General features: G+C 41.2%; 1 protein-coding gene across 1 annotated transcript in view; it reads right to left on the bottom strand.

Annotated features, from left to right (window-relative positions):
• Positions 1-487: 487 nt before the first annotated feature.
• The window catches only part of gpat2 (glycerol-3-phosphate acyltransferase 2, mitochondrial), a 35,186-nt gene continuing 20,203 nt past the window's right edge, over positions 488-15,470 (bottom strand). Inside the window, exons 17-22 of the mRNA XM_069707768.1 lie at positions 15,301-15,378; positions 14,148-14,270; positions 4,288-4,408; positions 3,887-3,955; positions 3,444-3,499; positions 488-1,487 (exon numbers count right to left, since the gene is read on the bottom strand). Coding sequence (XP_069563869.1) covers positions 1,371-1,487; positions 3,444-3,499; positions 3,887-3,955; positions 4,288-4,408; positions 14,148-14,270; positions 15,301-15,378 — 564 coding nt within the window. The 3' untranslated portion in view covers positions 488-1,370. The remainder of the gene's footprint in view (positions 1,488-3,443; positions 3,500-3,886; positions 3,956-4,287; positions 4,409-14,147; positions 14,271-15,300; positions 15,379-15,470) is intronic.

The following is a 15,470-nucleotide window of genomic DNA, read 5'->3' as shown; positions in this document are numbered from 1 at the left end:
TGCAGTCTGATGAGGTGACATGTTGAACCTGCTAATTATGTTTACTCATTCAGTCACTGATTCTAAATTAGGTTTTACAGTGGATGAATAATAAAAATAGATTGTAATTTGCAGTTCAATGTCATACTCAAAAACACTCAAATAAAACCTGATCTCCAGCTTCCCCAATAAATTACATGATGGGATTTTATTTTTCTGATTGTGAAGACAGACTGAACATCTTGAATATGAAGTAAAATTGAAATATTGAAAAAGTTAAAATTGCACCACTGGGAAAAAAAAAAAAATCCCTTTCGCCCTGCTGACAGATTTTCTCATAACTGTAATAATTAAAATTACTTAAGTCATTTTTATTTTTGTCTTTTTAAAGTGTTCCTGAAGTTGTTTAACCTCCGTCCACTATCAGTTTCATTTTTCCAGTTGTGAGCAGCTCCCCTATTTCTTTGTGCACTGCATTGTTGCAGAAGAAATAACTTTGCTTATTATATATACGGACTGTTTTAAGAATAATGAACTTATAAACAGATATTTAATTACATTTAAATGAAATAAAATTCAGTACTTAGTGCGGATTTGTGCTTCAATTCCGAGGCCGGTGTGACTGCCAAGCAGGCTTCAGTACCCTGAGTTCAACACTGGGTGGCAGTAGAGTCTCACAGCTGAGACACTGCAGTGTTGGTTTGTACACCGACTCTTGCCTGAACAATCAGTCAGCTGCCAGCCACAAAATATTCTCGCCTGCCAGAAGAAGCTTCGTGTCCTGGTCAAAGCGAGGCATCGATTTGTCTCTGCATCTTGATGTCAAAAGGTCTTCGTCAAACACAGAGATTCTCCAGAGGTCTGACTCAGCACAGACTGATCTACATTCAGGAGAGCCCCTCTGAGTGATGAGATGTGTGGAAGAAATGATATCAAATAGACTAAAGGATTTGTCTACATGACACCTACTCTTTGTGCAGAATTTATGATGAAATAACAACATGTATTTGTCGTCACTGTGAACATCATTAAACCGTTCAAACTCAAACATTTTCACGTGGAACAAACACGCAGCCTTCATTACAACATAAACATGTTGGGAGCACGAGCTGCACCGAGCAGCAGCATCAACCTACAGTGAGTCCTCAACTGATTGCAGGGACTTCATAATCCCCGTCTCCTGCGGCTTTATGTTAATGCTATTACTAAAGATAAACTTAAAATCAATGTCTCATCATTGAAAAATCAAAATGCAATTAAACTAAAGCTCAGCGTGCGTCGTTTTTAAGCGCGAACACAAGCTTCCCTGAAACTAACAGAGGATGAGGTCAGACTCTGCAACAAAACAAAGCTGAGTCGTGGCCTTGAGTCACGTTGTTCGGTTCAACGCATTAATTGTAGAGGTACTGGGAGATGAAGCGGTGCACTTTCTGCCTGTTCTCTGACAACTGGAACAAAGGACTAACACCCAGGAAGACGCTTCCTTTCTGCCGCTCCTCTGAAAGGACCTGAATTGAACATAATGAACAAAAACAAAGCATCATTAGGACGCTCGCAACCACAAGGCTTTTTAGTCGGTAACCTGTATTTGAACAGTGAGTGCGAAGCCTCTTTTTATCTCGAGCAGAGTGCTTTGTGCACAAGGCCAAATAAAAAACAATGTCAAAAATAGAAGAGATAAGAACAAAACAGGAACATTTCAGAAATAAAACAAAGTCTAAGAAATTCCATAATTAACAGCACTTTTTTTCAACTTGGCAAGGTCTGAAATAATGAGGCCAAACTTCAGACTGTAACGTCCTTCCTGCAGTTTTAAACTTGAATAAACACAAACAAAGCACATTTCTGTTCGATTCGAGCTGTAGATCTCAGAAATCATGCCGTCTGGATATCAGGGAGTGGAGCTCACTGTCAGATCCTAAAGATAATTAATAATTGCCTCATGAGATCTTTGGCAGATATATGGGTCAATGATGCTCTATTTTTAAAAGCAGCGATTCCCCACCCCGCAGACTGATAGAGGAGACTGATGGGAGCGGACACTGTCGACTTTACTGAGTTTAAAGGCTGAGTGGTGAAATGCTGGAGTGGAGAATATGTGCAGAAACACCGATTTACATATTTATAGATAACAAATATTGCATCAATTCACTTTCTTCTTAAGTCAACCTTCTATGACAGGTGTGCTCGTGTTAAAGTCGGAGTGTTTAAGTCGGCATTAATTGGCGAGGCTGGCCCTATCTTTTTCATTATTCCTGGCTGTTGTGTGCAGCATCGGTGCAGATGGAGATAACAGATGCTCATATATCTGCCAGACAAACCGTTTACTGCCTCCCCTCTCACACTGTATGAAAAACAACTTTCACAGACTTGAAAATTGCCGCAGCTTTGATAATCCATCACAATTAACCCGAAGACTTTATCTGCCTCTCATCAAACTCTCTGTTTATCCTCAGCTCGTCGTGCCAGAGTGGAGTGTTTCAATATCAGCTCAATTCCTCCAGTAAAATCAGCAATACTCCAGTAAAAATACTCTATTACAAGTACAAGTCCAGCATTTAAAATCTCACTTTAGTAAAGAAGTATTGTCTTAAAAATAAATTTAAATGACGAAAAGTTCTAAGGCAGAAAAAACTATTCGTTAGAGTATGTTATTATTACTCATTATTTATATATATATATATATATTATAAATTATTTTACAGGGTGGATGACTCTACAATAACAAATCATATTTTATAAGATGATCATATATTTACCGTGTATAGTCAGAAGTAACTCCAGCTGTCAAATGACTGCAGTGAAGTAAAAAGTATATGTTTAAGACAGAAGTATTACAGTAAACTATGTATTTATTTGAAGGTGTGTTTGTTTTGCAATTGAATTGTGTTTTAAAACTGAATCCAACATACTTAAAGCATAATGAGAGAAAATGTGAAATGGATACAGACAGCACTATTAAGATTATAGATGCATTGGACACCAGTGTTGTTCTTTACACACCTGCATGTAAAATAGAAATCATTTTGCCACTGCTAAGAGACCTTAACCTGCCTGTGCTACTGTTTTCCAATTTCCAATTCTAATTCACTGGTGCCCTTGCCCCAGCGAATTCTCTTTATAGGCCAACATTGCTGCCTCGAACACGATTGGATGTGGCTGTCTCCGGTCAGGCGAAGTTACTTCTGCATTAAAATCAGGTTGAATTCCTGTTCACGCTGAGCTCGAGGCGCAAGATTACTGTCGAAAAACACTTAGACAGTCATTGACCGATTATAAGTGATTTTGAGATTTGGGGTCAGATTCAGGGTCACCGGGGAACAGATTAACGTCAGGAATGAACTTCGTGAGAGTTGGACTGTGCTTTAAGTTTCAGTCCTGAGTTGGGCTCTAATTCTCGGCAGGCAGACAGATTTAGAGACACACACACACACACACACACACACACGGAGGCTGTCACTCACCCCCAGGTCTATGAGTGTTCGAACTGCAGTGTGTGCCGCCTCCTCTGAGCAGCTCTCTGAGAGATACAACACAAAAGCAGGCATGAATCAAAAGAACAGACAGATATCCGATAGAGAAAAAACAGGTCGGGGAAACAGAACAAAGCCATTACCAGAGGGACAGTAATTTTTACACTGTGTATTATTGAAGGGTGCCATCTGGGTAGTTTCTGATAGTCTTATGTGTGTTTTTGGACAGGAAGAGAGGAAGCTGCTGTGTTTCTTCTCTGGTCTCCGCAGACTTGTTAAAACACACTGAATCTCAGGGAAAAGGCAAAGGTAACGAGGTTTTAAAGTTACGACAAAGAAATGGAAGATCTGTGTGTGTGAGAGAGAGAGAGAGAGGGTGTGTGTGTGTGTGTGTGTGTGTGTGTGTTTGGGAGGGGATGTCAGCTTGCGCTCACCGTAGTGCTGTTTCTTCTTATTTGCTGTGTCACACAGATGGGAGTGGATCTGAGCCACAAACTCGGCTTCTGCAGCCGGAAAGATGTGAAAATGGAGGCATTACTGCAGCAAAGCAAAGTGAGGACAGTTTTCTAAGCTAGTGTGTGGAGTCTTTAGCAGGTCAATGTAAATGTGGTGAAAATAAAAACATGAAGCCCACCATCAATATTAATTTTTAACTCCAGAGTTACTCTTTTACCTTGATTTAAAAAAGAACATGATGCACCCATTAATAAACATAATTTGGATGCCAAATCAAAGCCATGCATTACCATAAAAGCAAGTCATGACCCATTACCTGTGCTACCTCCACACACTGATCAAAGTTTATCACTGTCTCTTTAAAATAGAGGTCACATACCAGCCAGAGGTGTGTCTACGAGGTCCAGTGCCATGGTGGTCCAGCACAGCGCCCTCAGATGTCCAGCGAGCATACTGCAGAGAAAGAAGAGCATCTCTGGACACTGACTAGGCTGACTGATCTGGAAAAGAAGACAGAGAGGACGGGAGGTCAGAAAATGAAATGAGCATTTTCCACTAGACTGAGCACATACTTCAAACTCACTGTCAGGAGGATAAAGTACAGCTGCAGGATGCAGAGGTTTGACACTCAAACTCCAAAAAGTTTTTAGGTTGATGACAATGATTCTTCAGCACTTAGGAGTGTCTAATGGCCAATTTTAACATTTTAGTATGCTTGTGCACTGAGAAACAACAAGGTCACATAGATGTTAGAGATGATTAGTGTTAAAAAGTGCTTTTCTGAGGACTGTTTCTGGGGGAACAGAGTTTCACAGCTTGTTATTGTGTAACCAACCACAGTTATCTCGCCTCGCAGTTTGCCTTTCCCAGGGAACCAATACTCGGGGTTATCGTGAGGAGCGATAAATTGAGAGTGTGTCCCTCATTCGTGGTCCATTCTGTCCCATTAAACTGTGATTCTTGTCCCACTTGCAAGTGTAACAAAAATAAGAAAGACAATTTCTCTTTGGAAAGCTTTTGGTCCGAATTTACACAATAAATTGGCGATGACGATGGGTTGCTGAATGTAAACCAGTGTCGAGCTCATTGTCGAAGGAAAAAGCCACATGTGGGCACAAGCCCGTGACATTTGACAAGCTCCAATACTTCCTCTGACAACAGCTTTGCAACCGAGGTCTCGTGGGTGACAAGCGTGGCGCCGAAGGCCTGAGACCAACGCTGAGTCACTGCAGCATCTCTTAAAGAGGCTATGAACAGGATTTCCATCAGAGAACTTGGATTGTCTAAGGGGGGAAAATTATTGACAATTTAAAGCGACTTTTTAAGGCAACATTTAGGGCATTAAGACGCCAAACTGAGCAGGCATTGCGATCAATTTCAATTCCTTATTTGTGCACGTGTGTGCATTGCATAACTACTTGAGCAGGTAGTAGAGAAGAGAGCCGAGTCCTCGGCTTTTATCAATTCAGACTAACGTAATGGGATCCCAGAAAAGTAGTCCTTGCAGTTATCCACCTGACGTCCAGCATGTGTTATTAGAATATATTTCTGACAGCTGCACTTGATTGCAGATTTGGGTGAAAGAGCTGAGATTTCTTGAGGGAGGCAGTTTCAGTCATCCACAATTAGATATGCTAAAATGTACGTTACAGTACGAGGGAATAGAGGATAGTAGAAAAGAGGAGACACTGACAATAAAAAGAAAAAGAAATTGAACTTTTGGTAAAAAGAAAAGGCAGATTTAAGCGAGACGGAAAAAAGACTGACAGTCCAACAATATTGTCCAGTGTTAAAAAATCTTTTAAACCGCTATTTGGATTCAAACACCGTTTCCAAACCTCGAGGCTGTGGCAGCCAAAGAATATGCACGAGTACTAAGTGAAATCATTGCCTCCGATCAGCCACACACGGCAGAAATATGTCGTTTCCTACGCTGACACATGAAACTGAACTGGCGTTGTGTGGAGAGAAACTAGCTGACTGAAGCCCAGAAATGGGAGGAAAACCTTGACACAGAATATCAAAGGGCTGTGAAAGATCTGCTCAAGCACATAGAGGACACTTTCACACCACAGCTGAACCTCACAAAAATATAAAACTGCAGACAGCAGCCAAATGAGACACCTGCGAAAGGTGTACGAGAACAGTTCGATCGTCAGATCAGGTCCCATAGAATCGCTTCCCACTGCAGAGCCAACAGCCTGGAGAGCCCAGCTGAAATACTATTTCAATGCAGGCCCGCAACCAGACATGTGCAAAGATGTCAAACAGCATTCTGTTGAATGGGAGACAGGCAGGCTGGAAAGTGTGTCAAAGTTTGCTGCCCACTATGAGAGTCGGTGGCGTGAGGCCCAATGGCAAATGGACAAGAAGAAAACAAATGCTGCTGAGAAACTCTAGATGGCTCAGCTCTAAGCATACAGCACTCTGCCTGCTCAAATGAAGGCTCGCGGCCGAGGCAGAGGAGGAGGAGGAAGAAGATGAGGAGGATGAGGAGGAAGGATGGCACAACATAGATGACTTTGTGTGTTACAACCGCAACGAGAGAGAGAACACTTGGTCCGCAACTGCCCCAAGCTCCATGAACGCACCCAGGTGACGGTGGGCAGAGACAGAGACAGATCGAGGGACAAAACAAGGACACTAAGAATACTGACACACACACACACACACACACACACACACACACACACACACACACACACACACACACACACACACACACACACACACACACACACACACACACACACACACACACACACACACACAGTACAGGCATTAGAAAAAGGACAGAAAACAGACACTTTCACAATAACCAACTTTTAACATCTACCAATCAGGTGCATAAAAAACATTATTGCCAACAACAACACTGGAAGTCAGGAGCAACAGAGTCCGTAATTAAAACAACCAATCTCTCTCCTACCCCAGTGGTAATGCTGTCAAAGAGAAGTACACTGTTCCCCTTCCAGTTAAAGATGAAGTCCTGGGAGGATTCAAACATTAACATTTTAACATCCTATTTTCATCCTGTTGGCCGATGAATTCACTGGGAAGAGATTTGATTTGTATTCATGACTTTGTCTTCGTTTGCACAGAACAGGGAATCCAGATTAAAAGAAAACACGCGTTACACTCTGGACACACAACATGCAAAACAAATGGGGAAACAACACAGCACCTGTGTTTGCAGGGAGAGAGTCACTTAGACAAACTGCACAGGCACAGGAGATTCAACCCAGGCCAGAAAATGATCTGCACGGCACTACACACAGCTCCTGAAATGATGCATACAATGAGAACAATTGGTTCAGAGAAGGTTTATGTAACGGATAAACTGACTGTAAGACGGCTCCGTTCGAAGGTCCCAGTTTAACCGACAGAGCATCTCTAAATGTCTAGTTCATATCCTCACATTTCTTTAGCTAGGGGCGGAAGGATTTGGGACTATGGATGAGAAGCTGCAGTGACTCACAGTAGTGGTAGGAGATAGAAACTCTGCAGGTATTTTACAACCAGCGCTTGAACATGTCTAGAACAGCGTGTTCAAATGATTGTGAAGGACAAAAGAGTCGTACACCTACAACCAGCCCACACTTTGGGTGCTGAGTAAGTATGACGTAGGCCTCATAAAAAAAAAATGCAGAACCTGTATTACAGGCCATGTAGAGAACAATGTCCATTGAAGCCTGAAGCAGTTGAAGGTATTATACGGGTCTTAAACTTTCTGCTAGTAGAAAACTCCTATTTTTCCTGCTACTGGTCAGCCATGGGAGTGATTTGTTCAGGACCTGCCAGCAGTAAACCCTGCGGTTCATGCTCGAGCACCAAATGCACCAAATGTACATCAAACTTTGTCACAGGTACCTCCAAATAATAAATGGTTCACAGCAGTTGATTTGACTAATGTTTTTTTTCCAGTGTTTCTCTGCACAGAGACTCCCAGTACTGGTTTGGTTTTTCCTTTAAAAGAAAGAATTTCACAGTCAGTCAAGATTACTGTGAGAGCCTAGCAGTTTACAATGCAGCTATAAAGGAAAACTTGGAGGACTTCACCCTGCCAGGGGGAAGTGCACTCCTGCAGTATGTTGATGACCTGATGATCTGTTTTCCCACAGAAGAAACATGCAAAGTAGACACAGTGGTGGTGTTGCTGAAAATGGTCAGAAAGAAAAGTCTTAATTATAATGACATCAAAAGCAAGTGACCTTTTAGGGCATGTGATCACAGCTGAAGGTAAAGCCTGATCCCGAAAGGTGTAGAAACCATCCAAAACCAAAAACAACCCAAAACAGGTCATGTTTTGTTTGGGAATGACATCTTACTGCAGACAGTGGACTCCCAACAATGCAGAAAAAGAGGCACCGTTCGGCAACATGACTCGTGGTAGAGGGAGGTAAGCTAAGAGAGACACTATAGCTGCAGGTCTACCCAGGTTTGACAGAGCTTTAGCAGCTGCTGAGAAATCACATTTCACATGTGACCCTGTTGGTACCACATTCTGTCTCTGTAATCTCATTTGAACTAAAGACTGCACATCTTTCAGCTGCAAGTTGGTTGAGATACAACACAGTTTTTCCAGAAATACCAAACTATTCAACTTTGTACTGTTCTTCATCCAGCTACTCTTCCTCCAACACCGGAGGATGGGGAACCTCATGGCAGCGTGGTAGCTATTAACATTGTTTGCAGAGCCAGTCTGGAGGCAGTGCTGCTTCCTAAACAACTTGCTGTCTGCAAATGTGATGCTTACACTAATAAAAATGATCCTACATTCCCAGTATATGCAGTTGCTGCAACGAAGCATGCAGAAAAAGCAACAACTCCGTCTTTCGCCACGAGGCAGTTAAAAAGTCATGCAACTCCTACAGAGAAGTGAATTTGTCATATTGCAGGTGCTTCATTAACTAATGGTATCTGCTATGGGCCCAATGATGTCCCTTTTATGCCAAGTTGTGACGTGGTGTTGACCATGTTTCCAAAGGAGGAAAGATAACAGAGGTCAATAGGTGTTGGTTTATGAAAGATTTCTCAAGCTTTCCCAAAATTGTCAGTGAAAAATGTTTGAGATGTGCTAAACACAATCCAAGGAAAGAGCACCAAACCCAACAGGAAGCTCGTTTTCCGCCTGCTGAGCTGTTTGATCACTTACAAATGGATTGAACGCCAATTGAGAGAATTACATTGTTGATGTATTTTCCGAATGATTTGAAGCCTATACTACATCAACGGTGGACCCCTGCGTTGTAGTAAAAACATTGGAAAATAAATAATTCACAGATGAGAAATTCCCCAGGAAAATAAGCAGTGACATCGGCACTCGTGTTATCACTAATGCAGTAAGAGTTTTCTCAGATTGAACTTGAAACGACGTTGTGCATATCACCGCGCTAGTGAAGAAGTTAAGAGAGAAAACGGTACATTAGAGAAGACACCGGTTAAATGTTGTGAAGAAATTGGACTATTTTGGACACAAGCATTACAAATGGTCTTAACTCAAATAAGAGCTCGGCTCAGACCTATGAATGGTCTCAGCCTATTTAAAGTGCTGTTTGGGCTGCCAGTGATCACAGGGCACTCCCCCAGTCTCCTAGTACAGAACAATATAATGATGACCTGTTGAGATACTACATAACCATTAATCTGAAATAACTTCACACGCAGGGGAGAGCAGCGTAGCTCCAAGGACTGAAGAGCCAGCTCCACAATCTGAAACCTGCAGAGTTGATTCTGGTCAAAGATTTCTGCAGAAAACACTGGAAGAATCAAAGGTGTCAGGGCCTTTCCAAATCCTCCTGTCCACACCGTCAGCGGTAAAGGTAACAGAGGAAGTCTACTTGGATTCACCCCAGTCACTGCAAGAGAGTGCCAAACCCGTTCAACGTATACTTGCCACCGGTGCATTAGCAACAACCTCCATAATCTGTCTGACAGCCAGCAGGATGAGCCAGAGAGAGACAGACGAGGAAGAGAAGAGGCTGACAAACGCTCCCCTGAGTGGGTCAAAAGCTCACTGGGAGCCGGCCTTCCACAGTAGATAAACATGCTACTGCAACACATGAGTTCAGGGTGACAGAAACTACAAGTAGCACACACAAAGAAAAAGGTCATCCTGTTGCATATTCATTCCAGCAAATGAGGAGAATAGACAAGCAATTAAATTAGGTATTCGCAGCATGACAGAGATGCTGAAGGAAATGGAATCCGAGGACCTTGTAGCATCAGACTGGTTCAACTCTTTGAGACTGGAACACTCCTGAAACTCATAATCCCTGTACAGGTCTTGTCTTTGTACTATTTTTCAGTGTGTGCCACCATTCACGGCCTTTTGTATTATTATTTTGAAAATATACAATATAAAATAAAGGTTGAAATGTTTTGATTGAGACCTCATCTTTAAGATGGTTATAAATTTTGATTTCCGAGTATGTTTTTAAACCTGGTGCTGGTAATGACTTGGCGTAAGTAACATTTATGAAGATGTTAAGAGTTACTACAAATTGAGACCAGTCATGTTTTTCCACACTGGACTGGGAAAACCATTTGTTTGTGGACTTGACTGTGAGCACTGCTCTGTTGAAACAGGAATGGGTCGACAAAGCTGGAAACACACTGTTGTCAAAAACGGCATTATGTGCTTAAAAATGTAAACTTCCTTTAACTGAGCTTTAGGCAGACCATGAGTACAGAAAGGTACATGGACATAAGGTGTAAACTGGATACCTGCACAAGGCCCTTCATCTATTTTTAGAAGCTGAAAATCAACTTTGCTATAAAATCTGTGTTAACGATTACATCTGGAAAGGATCATGAAAGCACTCGAAGAGTTTAACAGCATGTTTGGGGCCATTATAATTATGTATTATAGAAACATAGGAGAGCAGAGTGTATATTGTAGACTGCAGCTGGTCCTGTAATATTGTGTTGTGTTCCTCAGTCATTACACAGCATTTCAAAGCCATTATGAAGTGTACATTCTCTCAAGAGATGGATGTTTACACTGGAACAGCATGCTGAACAGTTTGCCTCAGTTATCTGCACATATGAACTCATCCTTGTGCAGCAAGCTCATCAGACTATGTTGAATTTTTACTCATGACAACTTTTTTTTTGTGTCTAAAATGTGTTTAAAAATATATAAATCAAGATTTAATTATAAAGTGGTCTTTTGCTCAGCGACATTTAATATTAGTCGATTAGGCTAATTTGTGTTTAAAACCATCATTATGTGAAGGTGCACCACTTAAAAGCATCAGTAGACAGAACTTTAAAATCAAAACGGCAGCAAAAAACTGGAGAGCAGCCAGAGTAACAACTGAGGTGTATGAGCAGCAAAAACACATTATAACAAAAAGGGTTCTGCAGCAGCTTTGTATAAACAAGGCTCTGTAAAGGAGCGAAACATAAATTGAATGTTCAAGTGGATGAAATGTACTCGCAGTGTAATATTTAGGCAATAAATAAAATAACTAAATTGCATCATGCCAACAAAAGAACACGGAAAGAAAGTAAAGATATAAATACTGAGACATCGGCCAATATAAGCTCATCACATGGATTTGTATACATCGACTGATAAATAAAATGATACGGCACTATTTTTCATCCGGTAATTGTCCTGCTTAGTACAGATCAAGTTTTAAATTGATCTTATTTTCAATTTCAGGGATTATTCACGTTTTTATATTGCTCCCCAGCTTGCATAACTGAGATGCAACATGAATAAATAACTCAATATTCAAAAATAAAAAATGCAGGTGCGTTAGGAAAATTTTAATTCTTCTTGTTTGTGAATAAAAAAGTTCAGGTGTTTGGGAGTAAATCTCTAAACTTTGAAACGGGTTTTTCTTAAAAATGAGCTATTATGGGGATTTAATTTGGACTACTGCTTTGTAAGATCAGCCTGGAAACGGGCAGCAGGGGAGGAGATGAGGAAATATATTCCATTGTATGGTACGGGGGTGTTTGATGTCCTCGTTCAGCACCTTCGCTGAGGGCAGCGGATCAGGGGCGTCAGGAGAGGCACACTCCTGACGGATGGAGAAAGTTAAAAGACGGACCTTGAAAGAGTAACTCTGCTTAAAGATTTTCAAGGCTCTTGCTCAGCAGACAAAGCTGAAGTCAGAGAAAGGATTCAATACCAGTGTGGGTGGCAATGGTTTTACTGGACTACTGTGGTCTACCGTCATTTTGCTTGTGGCAAAAGTGGTCGTAACAACTTATCTGGGTGTATTTCCTATAGTTTACTGAAGCCACTTACAATGTTCCTTCAGTTCTGTAATAATAACAGGGTCTTAAATAATGGTTGTATCTCAAGAAACTCGCAATATGGATAGTCTGTGAAGTACAAAAGATGCATGCTGAACAAAAAGAGAGGTAGTCTGCACACTCAACAAATAACAAAAAGAAACACAAAACAGACAAAAAAGAAACCATTTAACATTGTTTACCCTCAAGAAGTATAAAAATCAAGAAAAAAAGAAGAAGACCAAATCAGGAGGAAAAACAAAGAGGACAAAACATTTCCTGGTGGGAAATAAAGCCGCACAGAGGACCGAAAAAAACCCTAGCATCTCACATGCGACGTGACGGACCAATGCCCTGCGGAAGCCTCTTCTGCCCACATGTCGAAGTCTCCTTGAACAAAACCTCTATTACCGCCAAGGTTGAGTCCGTGCCTTTCACGACAGCTCGCATCGGGATACGTGTGAGTACTTGTATTACTACGGTTGGGGGGGTGTACATGTGTTTACACGGTCGCATTGTGAGGACCTGCCTACCTTTTGGGAACCAAGTAGTTAAGAGTTACGCCAAGTCTCTATGAAATGAATGTAAGTCAGTGTGATGTCCTCTGAGATGAAGAAAACACAACTATGTGTGTGTGTGTGTGTGTGTGTGTGTGTGTGTGTGTGTGTGTGTGTGTGTGTGTGTGTGTGTGTGTGTGTGTGTGTGTGTGTGTGTGTGTGTGTGTGTGTGTGTGAATGGGTAGGTCGGAGGGAAATTGTAAAGTGTTTGAGATAAAGGCCTGGTGTCCATTTACAACACCATATCTAAAAATGGTCTGATATGAACAAAATAAATCTGAACATAAAATGTTCCATAATTAGTCATTTTTGGAGAGCTTACAATATGCTACATGTGGATGACCTATCTCTTTCATTTGTATGTCAAGTTGCATCAGGACATTCAGCTCACAGTTTTCACCATTTACTCCAGCATTCAATATATTTGTTTGGCCATGAGGCTCTGTTCACGTGATATTTGAAACTAATCCAAGCAGGCTTGACACTGACCGTCCACTGAGCCTGGGATTCACAACATTTAATGAACACATTATAAAAACGTTGTTCCACACTGGCAGTGTAAAATGAAAACTCCTCTGTGTACCTTTAACCCCTTCATACTCACCGGTGCAATTTCGTGACGAGTGAAATTTCTCCTGCTTTGTTTCGTATGACATCAGTCCATTCAGAATATTCAGACAACCAGAGTTTGTTTGGAAGCACAAAGCCTCATGATTCAAATGGTTCAAGCAATTTTAGGATACTAATACCGACTGCAACAATAGATCCTTCTCTGACATTCAACGAACAAACTGCACCGAAGCTTTCAGTCTGTTTTTAGTCAGATAATAAGGTGACTGTTTGGTGGTTAAATAAAAATGTGTATAAATGGTTTTATTGTGTTTTGAGGTGCTGAAAATGAGAAAATAGTTCTGAATTGATTGATGATGGTGTTCTACCATCAGCTGTCAGCTGCTATGTTTCAGTGTTTATCTATTCACATCAGCGCTGTGATTGTTGCTCTTTCTCAGTGCAGTTGCGTGTTATCACTCTTGAGACTGTCACCTCAAAGTCACTTTGCAGCACTTCTGACTGATGCACCTGCACCTCTGAGCGCTGGTTGTTTGGTCCTTTTGGAAGATGGTTAGCTGCCTCGCGTTGCTTTGAAAAATCTCATGTAACGGTCACGACGGTTGGACTTCTTTTAAAGCCGACATACACTGTTAATTAGCATGCAGGATACGTGACTCATCTGTGTAGGTGCTTTTGTAATGGAGATTTAGTTGCTTCAAAGTTCTTTTCATGTGGTGTTTCCTGTGTTTTGGTACATGCCCTGTAGGCAGTCACATGGAGTGCGATCTTCTGATGGTTGGACCAGCATTGACTATTTGTCCCATCATATAATCTCATGGCTCTCCTTGTGAAGGAGCCATAGGTGTTGTATCTGCTGTACCTTGTAAGAGTGCAGGTCCTGCTCTTCGCAGTCAGAGTCGCTGTGATAAGGATCGTCACTGGTGGTCCAGGTCAGAGCACCGTCCTTCTTCCAGAAATCACACACGGGAATGTCCCTGGGAATCTGCACAGGTTGGAGGGTAAAAAATACAGCAGGATGTCACAATGCCAATACAATGCTAAATAAATAACTCATGTTATGGGAAACTGTATGAGGTTTTAAAAAAAACAACAACGATTTCATTACATTTTCTAACTAAATAATTCATATACACCCACTTTATTAGTGACAATCTAGTTACATTACATTACATTTAATTTAGCTGACGCTTTTATCCAAAGCGATTTACAATAAGTGCATTTCAACCATGAGGGTACAAACCCAGAACAACAAGAATTAAAAAAGTACAATTTTCTTCAAGAAAGCCAAACTACAAAGTTCTATCAGTAAGTGCCATTTTAAGCACTACTAAAGTTCTACTGTTCAAGGTCAAGTCGGAAGAGGTGTGTTTTTAGTTTGCGGCGGAAGATGTACAGACTTTCTGCTGTCCTGATGTCGTTGGGGAGCTCATTCCACCATTTAGGAGCCAGGACAGCAAACAGTCGTGATTTTGTAGTGTTCGCAGCACGGTACGCAAGTACCAATGTTTTGAAACGGATGCGGATAGTTCAGCCCATAACACAGATTTTATCATGTTCACCTTGAATGACATTGTTGCAGGTGTTAAAATTCAATGACATAATTATTTATGAAAAAGTGGTGTTGTGCTGGATTGTAGTATATTGAGAGGTGTTTCATATTTGTTGTCCTTCCAATTTACTTACATGAAGGTGGTCGAATATTACGCTGTAATTATAATGCAGTCCAGTACAACACCATCGCTGACTGTGACCCCAACTTACAATTTAATGAACGGTCTTTAACAGTCTCAAAAAAACTGTGGACACAAGCAAAATACTTAAATTCAAACAAATAACAGGTTGTACAAAGAGTTGAAGCATTAAAAATGTTTTTGCAGATAAAAGGCAGAACAGATCAACTCCAATGTTGAATAATGAAATGAACTTTAAGCTAAAATATTTTTCAAAAACAATGTTTTAAATAATGTAGTGTTTGTGAGCTCAACTTTTAGAAGTGTCTAGGTGTTTCTTACTTCTTCCATGATCAGGATGCCACAGCGTACCAGACTGTCAACGGCATCCAAGGCGAAGCTCTGGGACGACTGACAGGGCTGCAGGGAGAGAGCGAGGGGGAATGGGTGGAGCGAGGTTAAAGACGCAAACAGATTCAGCCCATCACAATCCAAGGAGTGCAGATGGAGAC

Source organism: Brachyistius frenatus, unplaced genomic scaffold (assembly GCF_029030835.1).
Source record: "Brachyistius frenatus isolate BFR_SWC_R1_liver_20210118 unplaced genomic scaffold, ASM2903083v1 Contig_72, whole genome shotgun sequence".
Taxonomy (NCBI): domain Eukaryota; kingdom Metazoa; phylum Chordata; class Actinopteri; family Embiotocidae; genus Brachyistius; species Brachyistius frenatus.
The sequence above is the reverse complement of the archived record's forward strand: the minus strand, read 5'-3'. Positions and strand labels throughout refer to the sequence as shown.